We start from the raw sequence: 19,755 nt of genomic DNA on the forward strand, positions 1-19,755 counted from the left end.
TTTTTTTTCTACCTCCAAAAACATCGCCTATGAAAAAAAATGTAATATTAAGGATTATTCTCGTAACTTTACAACTATAGTAAAATAAAATAGTCTATTTTTGTAACAACTTATTTTGCAGTAAAATAAGAGAAAATACTTTTTTATTATAAAAACTTACTTTTGGAGTAAAATAGGAAAAACATACTCACAAAAATACAAGTAATTGCAAGAATATTTTCTTCCTTCCTGAAAATAAATTAGAATGTGGTTAAAACCCCAAAAATTGGATCTTCTTACACTATCTTCAAAATATTTTTGCAGGAAAGTAAGAATATCGATTTAGACGTAATGTTACTAGACTTTCACAGCCCATTCTCCCGATTCGGGCATCTTCTGCTTTTTCCACCGTTTCATTCTCTAGGGCCCTAGGCTCTCGCATGAGCCACTCGATGGCTCACAGCTACCCACTATTGTTATCGTTAACCGCTTCGTGTGAATAAAGTTTTCTTTGTCCTCGAGTTCCCTGATTGGGGCCCTGACACTCGACAAACTCGACCTTTAACTGGCTTTTTTTAGTGGCTCCTCCCTCTCGCTGCTAAAGGTAACCATTTAAAAAGGCTCTGACCAACTCCGGCCTTTGGCTCTTTTCAGCAGCTGCGGGCACTTCCGGTCTTTTTGGGCCTCTTCCGAATTTTGCATACCTACGGATTTCCCTCGTGTTTCTTCTTCTTAGCTGCAACGACCTCTAGTGGTGAATTATTACACCCTCTTACTTTAACAAAAAGGTTCCTGGTTTTGAATCCATACAACGCGATGTACACTTTTTCTGTAAAACAACCGTTTGTCTCGTATCTTGTGTATTCTTATCCCGCTCGTTCGGGTCGACCCATCGGACGCCACCGGGACTGCTTTCTTTTCTTTTGCGTCCGTTTTTGGCACTCTTTTTTTAGGTCAAGTCAAATCCCATTTCTTAGTCTGGCCCTTCACAACAAAATGTCTGAAAGGACCGCACAGACCGCAACGACACCGTCTCTTGATCTGAAAGTAACGTTCCTATCTCGTTTAGTCTTGAGTCAATTGACTTTTTAATTTTTTGCATTTTTAGGAATAAACGGTTTTTGTGCAGCTTGCATTTTGCTCAGAGATTCTTTTGCTCCACATTCGTTCCAAAATATCGATTTTTATCATTATGATTTGACTTTTTCACAAAAAAATGTGTTTGGAAAAGGTCTATTTCTTTTTTGGAAAAAAAAAAAAAGATACATAAATATTTGTATTGAATCAAAGAAAAATGTATCCAACAAAATGTTTATACCCAAAAGAATTGGCAAATAAAAACATTCCAATTCCCACCGGCTAAAGTTTTGAATACCCACGGGGAGAACATGCAAACTCCACACAGGTTTGATCTCATGACCTCAGAACTGTTCCGCACCCGCCCTAACCACTGCGCCGCCGTGGTTTTTTATTCCCCAATTGAAAAAAACCCCTGCAAAATTATTTTCAATTACCTTTTACTTCTTTTTCTATGTTTGAAATGTGGGAAAAAAACACAACTTGTCTGTATTGTTGGTCAACGGACTTTTATCAATCTTCTCTTTGAGAAAAATGCAAATTATCAGAATTTTTTGAAAAAAAATTGCTGGAAACGATAGATTTAGTTGTTTATTTTATTGGGGGGAAAAAAAATACAACTTGCCATTTTTTTCTCTCCAAAAATTCTCCAAAAAAACCTTTTGATGCAGTTTTCTAACTCCACACAATCCTTGCACTTTTTCCTAAAACGAGTCATCCATTTAGAAGAGCGCACAGAATCATCGGAGTGGCCGTCTCGCTAAAACCCTCTGGCCTCGTTTCGCACCCTCCATCCGTCCGGCGTGTTTGTCCTGTCGCTAGGCGACAAACACGTCGACGCGCCTCAAACCCGATTACGACCGCGAACGAGAGCGCAAAACGTCGGCCCCGATCGGATTATCGGGGGCCCGGCTTCCGGATTCCCACCCGTCCGTCACATCGAGGTGAGTGCGCTCGTCAGACCGCGTCAAAGCGCGTCCCTTCCCGGACCGACGACCTTCTCCGTTTGTCCAACAGAAGCCGCGTCACCGTGGCGACCACCTCCGGATGCAGGAGGCACTCCAGAAGGTCGTCCGTCCCCAAGGTCACCTCGTCCGTCATCGCCGGACCCTCGACGCCATCTTGGAAGGGGCGAGGAAGGCGGGAAACGGGAAGTAAGGAGGGTCCGAAGGGGACGTCACCGGATTTTGGCTTTTTGGGCCGGGGAGGGTCTTCGAATTCGGAGGTGGGTTCGGGCTTCGCTCGCCGAGGGCAGGCCTGCAAAGCCATGTTGAGGTAGCCTACGTTGTCGTCATGGGATGTGACGCCCTCCTGCGGAGACCATTGGGATTACAACAAACACGAATAGCTCGTCGGTCAATCATCGAATGTTATTGTTTTAAATCAAAACGACTAAAATATAACATGACTCTCTTTTTGTTCGACTATTTAATTCCTTGCTTTCCGGATTCCCCATGTAAGAAAAGTGTTATTTTTATATATGTCATTTAATGTAGCCAACAGTCAACAGTTTTTAAACCGTACCTTTGAATTAATTTAGTGTAGTCACAAGTGATTTTTTGAACACTACTAATGAATCAATTGCTCTTTTTCTGAATATTTTAATTCCCTGCTCTCCGTTCTTCCTAGAAAGAATGTACAATTTTTCTTTTATAAATCACAAACCACTAGTTAATCCCATTGCTCTTATTATGATTATTTATTTTCCCTGCTTTCTGGACTCCCTACAAAGAATATCAGTATTTTTTGGGGTACATTGCATGTTTTTAAACGTTACTTTGAGTTGAAATTTGTTGCGTGAAAAGGATTCTTTATTTTCAAATGACAAAATCACATTGCTATCTTTCAGATTATTTGAATTCCCTGCTCTTCAGATTCTCCGAATGAATATTGATATTATTATTGGGGTCAGTAAATGTTTTTAAACGGCGCTTCGCGTTGAGTAGCATGCACTCTTCTATGTCGTCGTAGACTGTGCCAACCCCAAACACTAGGGGGAGCTATATTTTAGGGGTCATTTTTTTTTTACCAAGGTCTTTCCAATTTGTATTTATTATTTGTTTGTTTATTGTTTTAACTTTTATCAGACAAATGAAGTTAGTTTAGAATGAGACTTATGAAATATGACGCACACTGACATGACTACCACCCCCAAACACCAGGGGGAGCTATTTTTAAGTCATTTTTTACCAAGGTCTTTCCAATTTTTTGTTTATTATTTTTGTTGACTGTTTTAACTTTTAATAGACAAATTAAGTTAGTTCAGAAGGATGATCATGAAATATGACGCACACCGACATTACTACCACCCCCAAACACCAGGAAAAGCTATCTTGTCTTTTTTTCCCCCATTAATTCCTGTAATATTTAGAGATTATTTTGTTAAAATTGTGTGCAATATATATGTTTTTCCCTCGATTGTCTCTTTCATCAACTTGACGGCTTCTCGAAACGTATTTTTCGATCGGATCCGTCTTCCGACTCTGACCTCCGTGGGGTTAAGCCAGTTTTTGCGCTCGTCCGGGCTTTCGGCGCTTTTCACGGCGAACATCACCGTCCTGGTGACGGCCTCGCCGACGCGCGCCTCGTGGTCGTCCTCCTTGTCAGGATGAAAACGGAACAGTCGATAAAATAAGAAACGCTGCCATTTTTTCATCTATTTGAAGCGAGGCTCACCGATTCGATCCAGGTGTTGACGCTGACGGTGAGGTCGTCTGTGGACTCCACGTAGTGCCACCAGTGTCTGGGCACGAAGAGAACCTGAAACCGGAGCCCAGAGGTGAAGACCGAGTCTAGCTCATTTCTATCGGACGGACAAATGCTCATTCCCGCTAGGGGGCAGCATCGAGGAAGTTGGATCACATGACCCTGATTTTGCACCGTCTTATCTTTCAGGTTAAATTTCCCCCTACGTTCCTGTCCCTATGTTCCTGCTCGAAGCCTTCCCTCGGAAAATCCTGGTCCACAAGCGTTCTTCGTTGGGGCGCGGTGCTGTGGAACGCTCTGTCCTCTGAGATTCCATCTGAAACCTCAGTAGAACTGTTTCAATCTCGGCACTTTTAAGTCTCCTTCTGGATTCAATCTTACTCTTTGGGTTTTCCATTCTCACGTGCCAAAAAGGGAAATGCTTTCTATCTCAACGTAAGTGATGGTCCAACGCTTTACATCCTTCTAGTTTAACATATATTTGGTTAAAAAGACTGGCTTTAATTTGTTCTCAGAAATAGAATCTCCTCCTCCCAAGTCCTCGCAAATAAAAAAATAAAATGTCAGGTTTGCTCCGGGCTCAGTCCCTTAAATCAAGATAATTGGTCAGGCTCAGGCTGGGTCGGGCTATAATATTGGGAGGCCAGGTGGGGCTACATTTTTTGAGGCCCCATCTAACCTCTGCAAGAGGCCTTCCGTGACATTGGCTGCAGTTCCTGTTTTAGCCACTGGATGGCAGTACTTAGCCTCTATCTCACTCCAAGGAGAGGATAGTCAACCCTTGCCCTCCCTCATTTATTCCAGACCTGGTTTTGTCAATGATGGATGGGTGATGAGTCACGACACGACCCTGCCCGCTTCCGACGGTGATGGCCGCGGAAAATGAAATCTTTACATCCTGTTTTGAATGTTAATGCTAACAACCTTGTGCTACCCAAATTCGAAAAGTTGCATAATAGTACATGATTTTTGCTGTGACGTCTTGAGGAACAGCAGCGCCCTAGCAAGCCAGTCACCATATTAGTTAATTAGTCAAAGAGGTTACAAGTGTTTTAAGTAAAGTTTTGCTAGTTTCTTTGTAAAGAATGCCTAGACGTTATGTCGCAGGTTGCTGCAGCAATAGTACAACAAAGGGTGAGCAGACAAAATGGGGCCAACTGACGAAAATAATGGGCACAGAGCTCACGGAGGCTAACGGAGCCAGGAAAGAACCAATAGACATGGCAGGCGAACTGGAACCGATCGGAGAAAAAACAGGAGGCTGGCTGACCGAAAACATGCAGTGAGCGGCCAAACTAACCAGGAGTCAACAACGAAAAACAAACAGGGCAACAAACACAAACCCGGCCGTAAATATACCAAATGAGCACGGCAGGGTATCAGAGTGCTATAGAGGACTGATCTGCAGAATAAACATGACGCTGGCCGACCGAAAAACATGCAGTAAGCAGCCAGGCCACCTGGGGAACCAACAAAAAAAATGGCCACATCAACAAAGATGAACCAAGCCGGAAATAAACCAATGATTCGGCAGGCTAGCCGGCTGCTACGGAAGACTAACCAGGACCCATCGACGGAAAAATAAGCGGCTGTCTGATCAAAAGCAAGCAGTAAGAAGCCAAGCTAACCGGGAGCCAAAAACGAAAAACAGCCACGGCACCAAACATGAACCAAGCCGGGAATAAACTAATTGACACAAGAGGCTAGCGAACCTGTCCAGGTAGAAGGGTGTGGACGTGGTGTCTGGCGTGCCGGAAATCGGGGAAACATGCCAAGTCTGGCCTGGTGACGTTGACCCGGCTGAAGACGCTGGACTCCTCGTACGGGATTCGGGTCGGGTACAGTTTGGACGTGTCCTCGGGGGGGAACAAGTGCCAGCACTTCCTGGGGGGGGAAAGGCAAAACTCTCCAAAAAATGTTGCTCTCGTAGAGTAGACCACATCAACGAGTCTATGACAACCGGCATCCGCGTTGAACTTTGACATATCGGAACAAGCGTTTTCCAGTGGTAGTCAGGCGACCACCAGGAAGCCATCTTCTGCTTAATAAAGTCAGTATCAAATGACTTAAAGGGACAGTGAGTTGTATTTGGTGCCTCTTAGTGTTACAAAAAAACAATAAGTTGATTTGAATATTAGGCAAAAATACATAGGTTCATTTTTAGAAATATTGATAGGTGGATAATTGCATCTTTTGTGAAATAAAACAGATGAAAAATAAAAATTTAAATCAATAAAAATATAGATGAAAAATAAAACATACAATATCAAATGAATCAAAAGAAATGGAATAGCATATAAGTAAATGAGTAATGACTACAAATGAAATGGAAAATAATATATAAATAACAAATAAAGATATAAATGAGCAAAAAGATCAATAAAAACGGATATGAATAAATTCAAAAAAATAGAATTATACATGAATAATGAATTTCTATACAAAATAAACAAATATGAATGAATAAAAAAACACAACAAATCTTTATATGTTCTAGTTTACAGTTTCATGACAAAATACAACTAGAGATATAGAAACGATTAAAACATCAAATGACAAAATAATCAAAAATGATATGAATAAATAAAAGAAGGAATGAGGTTTCTTTTTCTTCAATGGGGAGGAAAATTCAAATTCTATGCGTGCGGGCGACGCGCAGAAAGGGAAGGTGTCCTTACCGTCCCTGCACCTGCAGCACCAGGTTGCAACCGTAAGAGTCCAGGTGGCAAGGCGTGTTGGCGCCCCCTGTGCCCAGCCACAGCGTGCTGTCTTTCCCGTCGCGGGACTCGAACCCGAACGCTTCCCACTTCACGTCCTGTCGCGCACACACACACAGGAGGCACGTTTACACCTCCTCGACTCGCCTCGCGCTATCGAAACCAATTTGCAGAATGGAAGGCGGCCGGCGCCGTTTCGCGTCTTTATCTGCGAGAGGAAGCCTGGCGCTTTCGTGGGAAATGTCAAAAATAAAGGAAGACGGAGCGATGATTTGGTGTCCTTGCCTAGAAGCTTTTCTAAAATGACAAATGAAGTGGAAAAAACAAGGAATAGCTTGTGGCGCATTCTCATTGCTATTCATACAAGCTTTTTGCTTCGTTCAAGGTCCAAAAAATAGCCAGGCTGACGTTTTTAGTTGCACCCTTTATACTTGGAAGGAGAGGTGAAATCAATGGCAAAAACATTCTAAAGATGCCAGATTCCATCATATAAGTTATTCTGTGCCGTTTGAGTCCCAGGGTAAAGTGTGCGGAAATAGGCCAATACTTATCTTTAAAACATAAGCAAAACGATGCTATTTGCTAAGGCGGCTAGCGGAGACGTTAGCGAAAAAAAGTCTGCTATTGGCCGAGCGTGGAGTCAATCAAAAGGTAAGAGACTTACAACCGTATTGGGAATCATTTTACGAGTTTTAAAAGTGACTATTAAAGGTATACAAACGGATTTCGAAAAAGATCTTCCAATGAAGTAGAAATGCTTTTGTGTGGATTTTTTTTGAATCTGTCACCGTTATTGTGTGTTTGGTGTCAATATTTAACACTGTTGGATTCTCTGGATTGTCCTGGAATGTAAAATGAAGCCATTTTACATTCAACGAATTTGATGAAGGCCAGTGGATGTCATTGGTGTGTGCCGATTTCAAAGTTTTGTTTTAGACTGATGCTTCTGTGATGAGTATATTTTGAAATCGTATCTTGAATCCTGAAAGTTTGCGCTTTCCAATGATTTGTGGCATGACGGACGACTGTGATATCGTACAAACAAGTATTTGCTTCTCAAAATGACGACAGCCCTAGAAACCATAAGGGGTTAAAGTCACCAAGCCCTACCTCAAAAACTTGGGGCTGGTCCGCAAACATCTTGGCGATGTACTTGTAGTCGGCGTAGGCCCAAAACCGAGACCGGGGGTAGTCCCTAAAAGCTCCGGCGTCCTCTCCATTCACCCAATCCAGGAACTCGGACATGCTCGCTTCCACATAAGAGCACTGCGTTTCAAACTGAGGCACTTCGGAAACAGGAAAGACCAAAAAAAAAAAATTCGAGTTGATTTCTCTCGTCCAATCGGAATGGATTCTTTCTCACCGTCCGTCTCCTCTTTTCTCCCCATCCGGAATCGGACGCTCCTGTCCCCGAGAAGTAGGCGCAAGTTTTGCGCCGTCCAGCCGCGGACGGGCCAATCGTCGGTCATATTTAGGAAAACGGCCGGCTGTCGCAGACGACCCACAATCCTTTGCGCCTCTTCCGGGGAGAAGGCCGGGACGCGGGTGGCGGCCATGGCCTGAGACACACAATTTTTGCTGTTTTGTTAGTGAAGCCCCAGTGTGTCATATTTGAGCACCGGATGGCACTGTATTGACTAAAGCGGGCAAAAACCAGGCCCACAGAGCACAGCGTAGCGGCAAGATGCCAGACAACCGTGGCGGCGACCTTTTATCACTCTGTGATGAAAAATACACATTTCTCCACGATGATTTTTTTCATAAAAATAAACATTGGTATGATAGTTTAGGTATTTTCGCCTAATACTTAAAAAAAATGTTTTAATGACACACCGTCCCTTTAAATATGAACCTTTTTCAAGCTGAGTGCTACTTTTTTGTTACCGATTAGAGCTCCATTTTATTGGTACAGCTCAATGTTGTGGTACGTTCAACACTGCTCTGAACATAGTAGCTCAGGAGATGGCCTTGGGGCCGAGAGGTGGCAGGTTCGATTCCGGGCTCCTCCGAGTTAAATGCCGAAATGTCCTTGGGCAAGACACTGAACCTCTATGCCTCTGATATGCAGGTAGGTACCTTGCATAGCTGACCCCACTATCAGTGTGTGAGTGAATGGGTAAAGGGTGAAGTGCATTGTAAAGCGCATTGGCGATCCTCTGTGACTGGTAAAAGCATTGTATAAATGCAGTCCATTTAACATTTACCAGATCTGTTATCACCCAGGTCCCAGAGTGACTCGCTCAATAATGTAGGTTCACATTAGACCCAAATCTGCCAGGGGTCAGAAACCTATGGCCCGCGATCCAAATATTGTTCTTTTCACGACTACATCTGCCTTTATTTATTGTATTGCTACTTGGGATACCATCTGTAGCACGGGACATCATTAATTGTACACGGGGTTCAGTCCAGTATATACAAGGCAAACTCTTAACTGCAGTCAAGTCACATATTTGTGCCACTCTTAATCACAAAACCTCTTAAAGGACCGCACAGGCCACAATGTCACCGTTTCTTGATCTGAAACCACCATGCGGTCAAGGAACAATTTAAAACCTCACGAAGAAGATAAAGGAAAGAAAGGGCCTCAAAACTGGGGCCTCAATCAAGGTGTCGTACCAACAGACCCTGTTTTGGCTTTGCATCACTAAAGAATCCTTTTATATGGAAGCTCATGACACAATATGTTCACTGTTGAGACACTATATGATGAAAACCCACAGACAAACTGTAAACACCCGAAAACTCCAGCAAAGCACTCAGAGAAATGTGATTGTGTCAGTGTAAATTCATTGATATCCTCATTTGCAATATTTTGTGACATTTTTACAAAATAACTTTGCTTGCACCTTGTTTTGAAGCCATTATTTAAGACAAACATGAGCTTCAACACACTTAAGTATCTGCAGAAGGGGGGCAATTTTAATCGGTATATTTATACAGATATTGGACACTGATTTGGCATTACTATTATTTCATAGATTTGATGATTTGATCTAATGTCACAAAGTGTAATAAAATGCGCTGAAAATGAGCTTTTGTCTGGAGAGCATGTTGACTTCACTTGACTTGAATAAGGGCTGCCAGTTAAATAAGCATTTCTAAAATAAATTATTGTGTGCAAGATATAAGGGGGGCTACCTGGCGATCGCAGGCACCATTTTTGTAACTCCTGTGATAGTATTTGTGAACACACAGGAGCTTTATTTGTTAAAGCAACACAATTGATGGGACATTTTTGCTAGCAAGTATATGGCAAAGTTTTTAAATCAACAAAAAACACAACTTGTAACCTTTAGCTAAACTTGATAATGACGCATTGCTCAGTACATAGCATATCTGTTCTTTCTCTAGATAACGTCATCTTCAAACTAGGTTAGTTGCAAAATCGATTTGAATAAAAGAAAACGTCTTTATTGTCATTACACACAATGTTCTGAAATTCAAAGCTGCCCCATCTAGTGCATTTAAGATTTAAAAGTGACATCAAATGTAAAGTAGTGAATTTACCAATATGCAAGACAGCAGCTGTGATAAAAGCGATCAATGATACATATTGGTTAGTTCTAGTGAAAATACAGATGATTTGATATGACGAAGAGCTTTTAATATCTGGCAAGGACATCTTTTTGGCATCGCGATTATGCAATAGATAACGTTGAAAATCGTTGATTTTTTATCAGTTTCAGAAAGATTTCCCTCATGTAGGTTTTGGATCAGGGGATGGTGTCATAATAGTCTGCTGTATGCAATAATTTTTGCAGCACTTTGAGACTCTTTGTGATTAAGGGCCAAACATAAACAGGACTTGACATTTCTGGTTGAGAAACAACATACCGGTAGTTACATTGCAGTTAGCTGACTAATAGATAGCTAGAAAGCCTAAAAATATACCTGTAAAACGGTCAGCTTCACCTCGAAGGTAAAATATTTACACCATAGACGTAGCTGGAAAACTCCAAGTATTTGGAGCGATCGAATCGGGAACACACTATTTTCAACACGTGCAGTGTAGCTGCGGACGGAAGTAAACAAAAATCACATGACAGTGACGTCATCGAAGCCGTCACGCGTCGTATCGGTGTAACTACTCCATTTTGGCTCTGCACCCGTCGTCACTCGCAGTGACATCCAACCTCTCGGATGAGCTAAAATGGCGTCTCCGGCACCACAGTTACCAAAGCGGAAACCAGACCCTACGCGCATGCGCGACTCCACTCCATAAACGTCGACTGTTTTTGTTTGAACGCGACGTTCTTTTTCTCCCAACGACGCCAAAACAGCGACATTTTAGTATCTCTTTCGGAACCGAAGCCCGAGTGGTCCGCTATGGGTGCCGCGTGGAGCACCGAGGCCGAGAGGGAGCCGTTACTCTCGCCCAACCACGCCGCCGCGGCGAGACTTTCGCCGCCCGTCAACGGTCGAGTGTACGGCCGAAGATGGCTGGTCCTCTGCCTCTTCTCCCTGCTGGCCTTCATGCAGGGAATGGTGTGGAACTTCTGGGGGCCCATCCAGAACTCGGCGGCCCACGCCTTCGGGTTCACCAAGTCGGACATCGCGGTCCTGGTCTTGTGGGGTCCGGTGGGCTTCGTGCCCTGGCTGCTCTTCATGTGGTTGTTGGATAAAAGAGGTGAGATCGTGAAGCCATAGTTTGCCTGTGACGTCATTCGAGGTCTTGCTTTGGGACCCCATTCACGAATATTGATTTGATGAAGTATCGAGCGTTTTACCTCCAGGAAGCGTTGACAACAAACCTGTCAGCAGAGGTGGCCAGTAACGAGTTGCATTTACTCTGTTACAGTGACTTGAGTACGTTCTGGGACATTTTGTTCTTCCACGAGTATTTTTAAATCACTACTTTTAACTTTTTCTTCAATGAATTTGTCAAATTTTCCGCTACATGGAAGCCGTTATGTAAACCCTCTTCACGAAATTATTGACAGTCTGTCTCTGCTGAGGCGCATTTATTTCGTCAGAGACCTTCTTTCTTTGATTTAGATTTGACCAGTGACCCAAACCACCACCAGGTTACACTCGTGAGCAGAGTTAGGAACGTTTTTTTTTTTTACTTTACTGTACTGTATGTGCAGTGTATATAGCTGAAGCTTCGTATAGATTTCTATATTTATACTTAATACACAGATTGTTCACCCAAACAAACTGATCAAGTATGCAGACTTAAAATAACACAGACTTGTAATTTGTTGTCGCTAGGATGGACTGATGATTTGATTGAGTGCTTGTTTTTTTTTTAAAGATAAATATGACGCGACTACAGTTACTCAGCACTTGAGTCGTTTTTTTTCACCGAGTACTTTTTGACGTTTTCTCAAGTAATTATTTGGATGACTATTTTTTTTCTTCGACTCGAGTCATATCCTTCTTATGTAACAGTACTCTTCCTTGAGTATTTTTTGGCTACTGTGCCTCAGCCAATTGCTCCCCTTATCAATGATTGCAATTTCCCTCATTAAGCAAAAATAAACCTTACTACCGTGACGCGGTACCTATTTACTCACAAAAAGACAGACTATGTTGAAAAACCAAGATACTTTGTGTAAAAAAGTTAATTTTATTTACCCATTGAACAACACAAACCACTCTCAGGATCTTTCCTAGTTCCAGGGTTTATATAGATGCTTGCGATCTTTAAAAAGGCTTGAATTTTAATGTTGTGTTTTCAAGGATGGAAAAGTGAAATGCTTGAAATTGTTGCCTTGTTTCTCAACAAGCCTGCTTCAAATGTATGTCTACACTGCTCTCTGGCTTCGCTTTGCCATTGCATTTCTTCTTCCCTCGGGATGAACAGCAGCTGGCGTTGTTTTGTGAAGCACCCTTGCCCTCTATGGGCCGCGACCCGAAAGGACGGGTTCACGCTACACCTAAACGGGGTACTTTAAAATGTGTATTCATGCAAGGATTACATCTTATTTATGGATAGTTATTATGGGCTGTGCAAACAATGAAGGCAGTGTTTCCCAGTGCTGAATTGTAAATGTATTGTTTTGGGATCAAGAGGTCGCAGGTTCAATTCCCGGCTACTCCGAGTTAAATGTGGAATTGTCCTTGGGCAAGACACCGAACCCCTTAATGCCCCCCCAATAAGCAGGTCGGCGCCTTGCGTGGCTGACTCCCTATTGGTGTGTGAGTATGTGTGTGAATGGGTAAGTGTGAAGCACATTGTAAAGTGTTTTGGAAGCTCTTTATTGACTTGAAAAGTGCTATAGAAATGCAGAACATTTACCATCCACAAATATATTTGCGATTCACTCAAAATGTAAAAACCAAATGTCTTGATAAACGCACTCGCAAGATTAAAAATCACCCGCGTAAATCGCATATTTGGGCGGCAGTAGCTCAGGAGGTAGAGCGATCGTTTTAGGATTAAGGGATCCCAGTTCAAATCCCGGCTTGTCCGTGTTACATGTCGAAGTGTCCTTGGGTAAGACACTGAACCCTTAATACCCCCAATAAGCAGGTTAGCGCCTTACATGGCTGCAATACAAGAACGTTATTGGGAAATGTGAAGCACAATGTAAAGCGCTTTGGGAAGTTATTGACTTGAAAAGCGCTATAGAAATGCACATCATTTCATTTCATATTGATCTGCGGGTCTGCAAGATACATGATTCACATTTGCATGGTACTGGAGAAATTGGAAAATCTGCTTGGAAAGTCCTTGAAAAGTGCTTGAATTTGGCCATGAAAAAGAGGAAGCAACCCTGTACTTCTTTCCCTTCTCCCAGTAAAATCAGTGTTGCTTTTTATAAAGAGCATCGTATTTTAGAAAACTCCTGTACAAAAATTGTCATTCGAAATCATCCAAAAACTTAAAATGCGCGAGGAACATGTAAGTTGACAGGTGCGATTGAGCCATCCTTTGCTTATGACGTCATCTGATGTATCGGTTGGATACGAAATCAAGAAAAATATGTGTTTTCCAAAATCTGCTGGTTTGGGACGAGTTCTGCTCCTTTCTGCGTTGCCATAGAGAGTTTTTAACCTATTGAGCGCTGATGAGCTGACTTTCCTTATCCCGTACTCAATATCGATCTTTTGTCCTCTAGGAAGCATTCTCGTGTGTCGTTTCCTCAAAGATATGATAACGCTTCAAACATTTAACTCTACTTATCGCAGAAAATGAAAAATGGCAGCATTTGCTTCATTTCTATCGACACTGCGAGAAATGAAAACATGAATCCTTTTATGATATGTTATTTTGCTCATTTTATGGCTTGAAATAATAACTTTAGAGCTTTTATTTATAAATGATTTTGACTAAGATCCTCTTAGAATGAGAAAAAATATGTTCACATTTTAAGGATTGTTATTCTAATTATTTGGCCTTGTCTTCTATTTCTCATAAACTGTCATATAGTCATATAATATAGTATATATCAGGGGTCGGCAAGCTTTTGGGTGCGGCGTGCCACTTTCAAATTTCCTGGTAAATCAGTGTGCCACACCAAGATGAAGGACACGCACAACATTTTTTGAATATCCAACAGCGCTGTCATTTTACACCAGTCCAAATATACAACACGGATAGACATTTTAATCGTATAACTCGGTGTTTTTCAAGCCTTTTTGAAGCAAGGTAGACTTTTATTCATATAGAAGTTCCGTGGCACACCGTCCGTCGAAAATGAAGTGATGTCAAATATTTGACTGTACTACTTCATAAGCAGATCATGACTATATAAAAAGAAGAAAATAATACACTAATAATAAAAAAGAATGATGTGCTTTGTGTTTATTTTTACAGTACAATCTTAAACCGCTTTGTTAAACAAATTAAGTTATTAAATGTACTATGCTAGCTCAAGAGCAGATCATTAGTACATAAAAAGTAAATACAAATCTACTGATATGGATGACTATTGCAGTTCCACGTCTGAAGAGTGCAAAAATACTGAATAATGGCCTAAATTTTTGGAAAGATAAAATTCCAGCAGCACACTGCTATAACGGACCTATTTATCTTCCACTATTCTTGTTCATTAACTAATGTGAACAACATGTGGAAAGGCCTCTAGCCATTCTGACTTCAACTTTTGACCACAAGAATTAACCAGAATCAACCATTCTTCATCAACTATAAACTACAATCAAAAAACAAGTGATACAGTCAGCTAATAGAATAGAATATACATTTATCGTGAAGCACAATGTAAAGCGCTTTGGGAAGTCATTGACTTGAAAAGCGCTATATAAATGCAGATCATTTCATTGTCATTGTTACAAAATGGGTTGAACATATTGTGACAACGATATACTATTATATTATACCAACTATACCATTCATCAATGATATTTTGTTGCAGAAAATATCAAAACTTGAAATAACAGCAGCAATGCAGAAGGCACGCGCACACACGCGCTTCTGTAAAATATTTGCCATCAGTCAATGGTTTTCCATGCTTAGCTATTCAGTGAGCAATTTGTTAGATCGCTTCAGTGGTGGTGTTTTTAGCAGCGACAGATGTTTTTAGGCTCTGTGGACCTGGAAACGGCGCGTTTTAATGTCTCCGCTTCGAATTCATGTTCACGTTTTGTCTCGTAATGACGTTTAACACTTGATGCGCGAGGTACAACGCTCTCGAGGCATCATGCATAAACAGCATGGTCATTTTTTGCACAAAGCCCCCAGTCATCTGTCCACGCTGGCTGGAGAGAGCGCGATCTTTTCGTTCGAGGAGCCGTCAATTCACAACAGTTATTATTTATAGTTATTCAAAAGTTATGGACCCGTGAATTCTCTCGGATAAAACTTAACTGTGATGCCAGTTTTATGTATTTTTTTCTATTCATTTATTGTTTTTGGGGAAGCAGCATCTTAATTATTTGAGCGCACTCCATTCTTTTCCCCTCTAATAATCTTATTTTCACATCCTTTTTTAATATTCGTTAAGATTTGACCTTCTTATATAAGAGTGACGCGTCATCCTGAGCAAAAGTATCATGTGGATGATTGTCAGAATTGCACAACTCTGCAGGTGACAATAGAGCTCGTAAAAGAAGAATGCCACCTGACCAGTTTGTCAAAGACGCATCATCAGCACCCAATTTGACCGCCGGCAGACTCGGCCACGCGCTCAATTGGGTTAGTTGTGCCGGTGCGGACCTTGTTAAACTGAAGGCACTTCTACTTACGTGGGACGAGGATCCACGCGCTCGGTGACTCACTCTGTTGTCACGAAATTCACGCGGAAACTGTTGCAGAATTGATTAAAAACGTGAAGTCACGTCAAACTCGAGTACACTAGACCCCGGGATACGGCATGAATCTGTTCTACGGTGGGGATCACAAGGTGAACTTGTTCTAAGGCCGCAAATAGAAACCTATGCTAATCCGTTTATGCCTTCCAACCCCCGGTACAGCAGATGAAAACATAACTGTATATAAATAGTAAACATTAGTAATATAGTAAGTACTACTTAAATGTCATATATGTAGATTTTATTAAGCTCTTAACGGTCCTGTCCAATTGGCCTAAAATCCCAATACCCAAAGTCAATCAAATTCTGTTCTTGAAACCTTTGGAGAATACGGATCCTTTTGGTCTCTTTTGAAAAATCTCTCAAATTAAAATAATCACTGCAAGTGCTACTAACAAGTCATCCGATTTGCAACACACAGAAATAGTGTTTTTATTCTAGCCTGATTTTTTTTTCCAATCAAATGTCTGCGGATGAGTGGAGCATGTGCATCTTAATTGTAAAACAGATGAGAGAATAGTTTAAAGCCTGATCCCTTGTCAAGTAAACATTGTATTTTACACATCTTTCTAAGGGAGGGTAGGTTTAGGCATCTCAAAAGTGGACAGTTGGAGGTGACCAGTTCACCACACTAAAATCTTTGCAAATGTGTATTTTACTTTGGACAATTTTTTTTTAGATATTTTGGAAGAGTTGTAAGTGATTGACTTCTCTTTGCCAAAATCAATTGATAATGGTCTGTAAAAATGAATCGTGAATTTAATTTCGGCTCTGGTTTGAATACAGCCCCGGAAAATGGCCTAAAACGATGTTGGGAATTCATTGGCTAACCCATTTGTCAATCATTTTATTCAGTTACTACCGGCTGAAGATATTCGGAGCTACAGGAGGCGATCTCCGTTTTATCAAACAGGCCCGCAGAGGCTAATGCAGACCGTGAAAACTAGCCCGGTATCGGCCGAGAGCGGTGTCAATCGAAAGGTCTGAGGCTAACGACTACGTTAGGAATCATTTTAGGGTCTTTTGAAGGGGAGTTTTGGAGGCATATGATCAAAATTCCACAAGGATCACCCAATGAAGCAAAACCACTTTTAGGCGGATATTCTGTTTTTAGAAAAATAATTTCATATTTTGAATCTTTAAAGTTACTGTATAGTGAACATGTTTACCTGGCTGCCCATTTTGCACGTCTGTCCCGTACTCAGTGCTATGATTATATACTTACTACTGCACATCCATATATTTGTACATGATATGATCCTCCTACTGGCTTGTTTCACCCTACAAGTATTTTGCACTATTGTACAGTGTCCCTTTTCCAAAATATTCCATACATATTTATATTTATATATTTACAGAAACTCCTTTTTATATACCTATCTATCGTTATCTGTCGGCATTACCTTTGTTCTGGAGTAAACATTTGATATAATACAGGGGTCGGGAACCTATGGCTCGCGAGCCATATATGGCTCTTTCTATGAGTATCTGTGGCTCAGAGACCAATTTGATTGCATGCAAAATTTCTCCATCTTGTTCAAAACCGTAGTTGTCTATCCTATTCAGGTACACGTAAAGCCAAACCAAAGCTATATTCAAAGTAACACTTCGCAGTATATATAGGGCACGTTTTCACTACAATTTACAGTCAAGGTGTCACACAAAAAAAAGGGGGAAAAAAAAAACTCGTTTTGGCTGTACAACGCTAAAGAATCCTTTATTTAAAAGTTCACTATATAATCTGTGTTCAGTGTTCAGATACTTTATGATGAATCCACAGAACTGTAAATACTCCAAAACACCGGAAGAGAACTTAGTCATTTGATTGGGTGAGTGGGAGGGATGGGTGGAGCTATGCAAAAAGTACAAGCACTCCTTCCCATCTCTCGCCAAAGGTAAGCACATAAGGCTCCCTACTCTCAGAATGTTGTGACGTTTTTACAATATAAATGCTCGCATCTGGTTTTGAAACCAATATGTATGAAAAAAAAGGTCAAAAGGAGTTTAACCGATCTTGAGTAATTGCAAAAAAGAGACAAGTTTAATGTGGTCTGTTTGTTGAATTTGGGACAGGGGCTCCGGCATTATTCTCTTTTCATCATTTTTATCAAATCATCAAAAATAAATGTGCTGAAGACTAAGCTTTTGTCTGGGGCGCGGGTTTAGCAATTTAGTCAATTTGTCTCATAATATATGGTGTGGCTCTTTCCCAAAATAAAATTAATATTTTTTGCTTTTATGGCTCTTTGAGTCAAAAAGGTTCCCGACCCCTGATATAATATGTGGCATGATGTATTTCAGTAACTGCTGACATTGTACAGACACATATTTATTTACCAACATTCCGACGGCCCCCATGGGAGGTTAAATAACATAATTAATGTACATCAAGGAATGGACCTGTCCCAACTTTGTCAGGACCCCAAAACAGGCCAGGAATCGTCAGCAGTATAGAGAGCTATCCAGAGTTGCGTCCCGACGACCTAGATGATTAAGGGATCTGTAAACCGTGAAAATGTAAAAGAAAAATACAATTTTATATACTTTTAGTGTGACGTGATCTGAGCTGGTACAGAGGGGTACTGGGTGGATGCAAAGGCAGTGAGGGACAGCAGATTCAAATTGAAACGGATTTTAAAACTGTGACCTGCGATGTTAGGGATAGCTGCTGCAGACTTTTTTCTTAATGATTGTCAATTGATTACGCCCTTGGCCAGGGTAACAATATGTGTGCCTTTTAACATTAATTGAGAACCACAAGCTTTGTTTCCATGGTAAGCATGTTTTTTCTTCTCCTTTAGCTTCACTGAAAATCTTGGGACCTATAGCTAATAAATATGGTCCAGAAAATACAGTATTTTATCATACTTACTTGTTTAGTCTTGATGAAGCATATGCAATTCTGAACTGAAGAAGAGTGAGAAAGGAATCGTGGGAGGGAGTTTAGCCAGTTTTTTTTCATGATGCTGAAACACAAACCAATGGAGGACTAGTGTATTGTAAGATGTCAACCAATAGCAAAAGGGCGCCTATGAGGCAGGTAACCGGCAAACACCACAAAGTTTGTATGTTTTTAAGCATGCCGATTAATTTCTCGATGATGTCTTATGGTCGGAAAAATTCGATAACGAGAAGCCGAAAAAAACGTAACGTGAAAATGTCGTAAAGTAGACGACGGTGTAACCGGGCGGTCTCTTTTACAGAGAAACGGAAAAAATGACTGCTATAGAACTTTCCTAGATCGGCTGCCACGGAGGGCTATTGACGCCTAAGTACCATCCATCCATCTATTATCTGCAGCGCTTATCCTCAATAGGGTCGCGGGGGTGCTGGAGCCCAACCCAGCTATCTTCGGGCAGTGGGCAGGGGACACCCTCAACTGCTTGCCAGCCAATCACAGACAACCATTCACTCGCTCATTCACACCTCGGGACAATTTGGAGTGGCCAATGAACCTAACATGCATGTTTTTGGAATGTGGGAGGAAACCGGAGCGCCCGGGGGAAACCCACGCAAGCACGGGGAGAACATGCAAACTCCACATAGGATGTTCGATCCCATGACCTGAGAATTGTGTCGCTCACGCGCTAACCACCCCGCCGCCGTGCTGCCCTCGCCCAAGTACCATTTTAGCCAAATCGGCATCGAACAGGTGCAATATTTTTGCACTCTTCTCCTACGTTGACGTCAAGTGCTCCTTGCGACACGAGCGTCTCCAGGGCTTTTCGATTGATTCCACTTCAACTTGCCAAGAAAACAATATAAGAAAGAAAAAAAGGCACCTAAGAGCGCCTTGAGGCGAGCGCTGACCTTGCTCTCGTCTCGGGGGGGCTTCCCTTGCGTCGCCTATTTCTACTGCAGTGAAATTCAAGGGAACAAAGCTCCAAATTCCGCGCGGAGACCAAAAGAGGGAAACGGAGAGAGTTTCCTTAAATGAGATGCAAAATGAGGAAGTTTGTCAGTCCTCACATGTTGGCTGTGGAAAAGGGGGGGTTGGCGTTCTCCACATGATATTGGCCTGATCTGCAAAAGAAAAAACGTCATTTAAGCAGTTTTT

The 19,755-nt window shown here is 41.6% G+C and overlaps 2 protein-coding genes across 4 annotated transcripts in view; one reads left to right on the forward strand and one right to left on the reverse strand.

The window, feature by feature from the left end:
- Positions 1 to 1,648: 1,648 nt before the first annotated feature.
- On the reverse strand, positions 1,649 to 10,633 carry hspbap1 (hspb associated protein 1). 3 transcript variants are annotated; one of them, XM_088352214.1, is made up of 8 exons: positions 10,374 to 10,633; positions 7,843 to 8,038; positions 7,590 to 7,729; positions 6,441 to 6,577; positions 5,475 to 5,646; positions 3,733 to 3,816; positions 3,545 to 3,655; positions 1,649 to 2,367 (listed from the first exon to the last, which is right to left on the reverse strand). In XM_088352214.1, the coding sequence occupies exons 2-8, from the start codon at positions 8,033 to 8,035 to the stop codon at positions 2,014 to 2,016; spliced, it is 1,191 nt and encodes a 396-aa protein (XP_088208340.1). In that variant the 5' UTR covers positions 8,036 to 8,038; positions 10,374 to 10,633; the 3' UTR covers positions 1,649 to 2,013. The 3 variants fall into 3 exon arrangements, with proteins under 3 accessions (XP_088208340.1, XP_088208341.1, XP_088208339.1); XM_088352213.1 differs by having other exon boundaries at positions 1,652 to 2,367; positions 7,590 to 7,765; positions 10,374 to 10,621; XM_088352215.1 differs by lacking the exon at positions 10,374 to 10,633 and having other exon boundaries at positions 1,650 to 2,367; positions 7,590 to 7,757; positions 7,843 to 7,983.
- The window catches only part of slc49a4 (solute carrier family 49 member 4), a 33,504-nt gene continuing 24,331 nt past the window's right edge, over positions 10,583 to 19,755 (forward strand). Inside the window, exon 1 of the mRNA XM_088352212.1 lies at positions 10,583 to 11,109. Within this exon, the coding sequence (XP_088208338.1) occupies positions 10,809 to 11,109 (301 nt within the window). The 5' untranslated portion in view covers positions 10,583 to 10,808. The remainder of the gene's footprint in view (positions 11,110 to 19,755) is intronic.

This window comes from Urocampus carinirostris, chromosome 14, assembly GCF_059441175.1.
Source record: "Urocampus carinirostris isolate Australia breed hairy pipefish chromosome 14, RoL_Ucar_1.0, whole genome shotgun sequence".
Lineage (NCBI taxonomy): Eukaryota > Metazoa > Chordata > Actinopteri > Syngnathiformes > Syngnathidae > Urocampus > Urocampus carinirostris.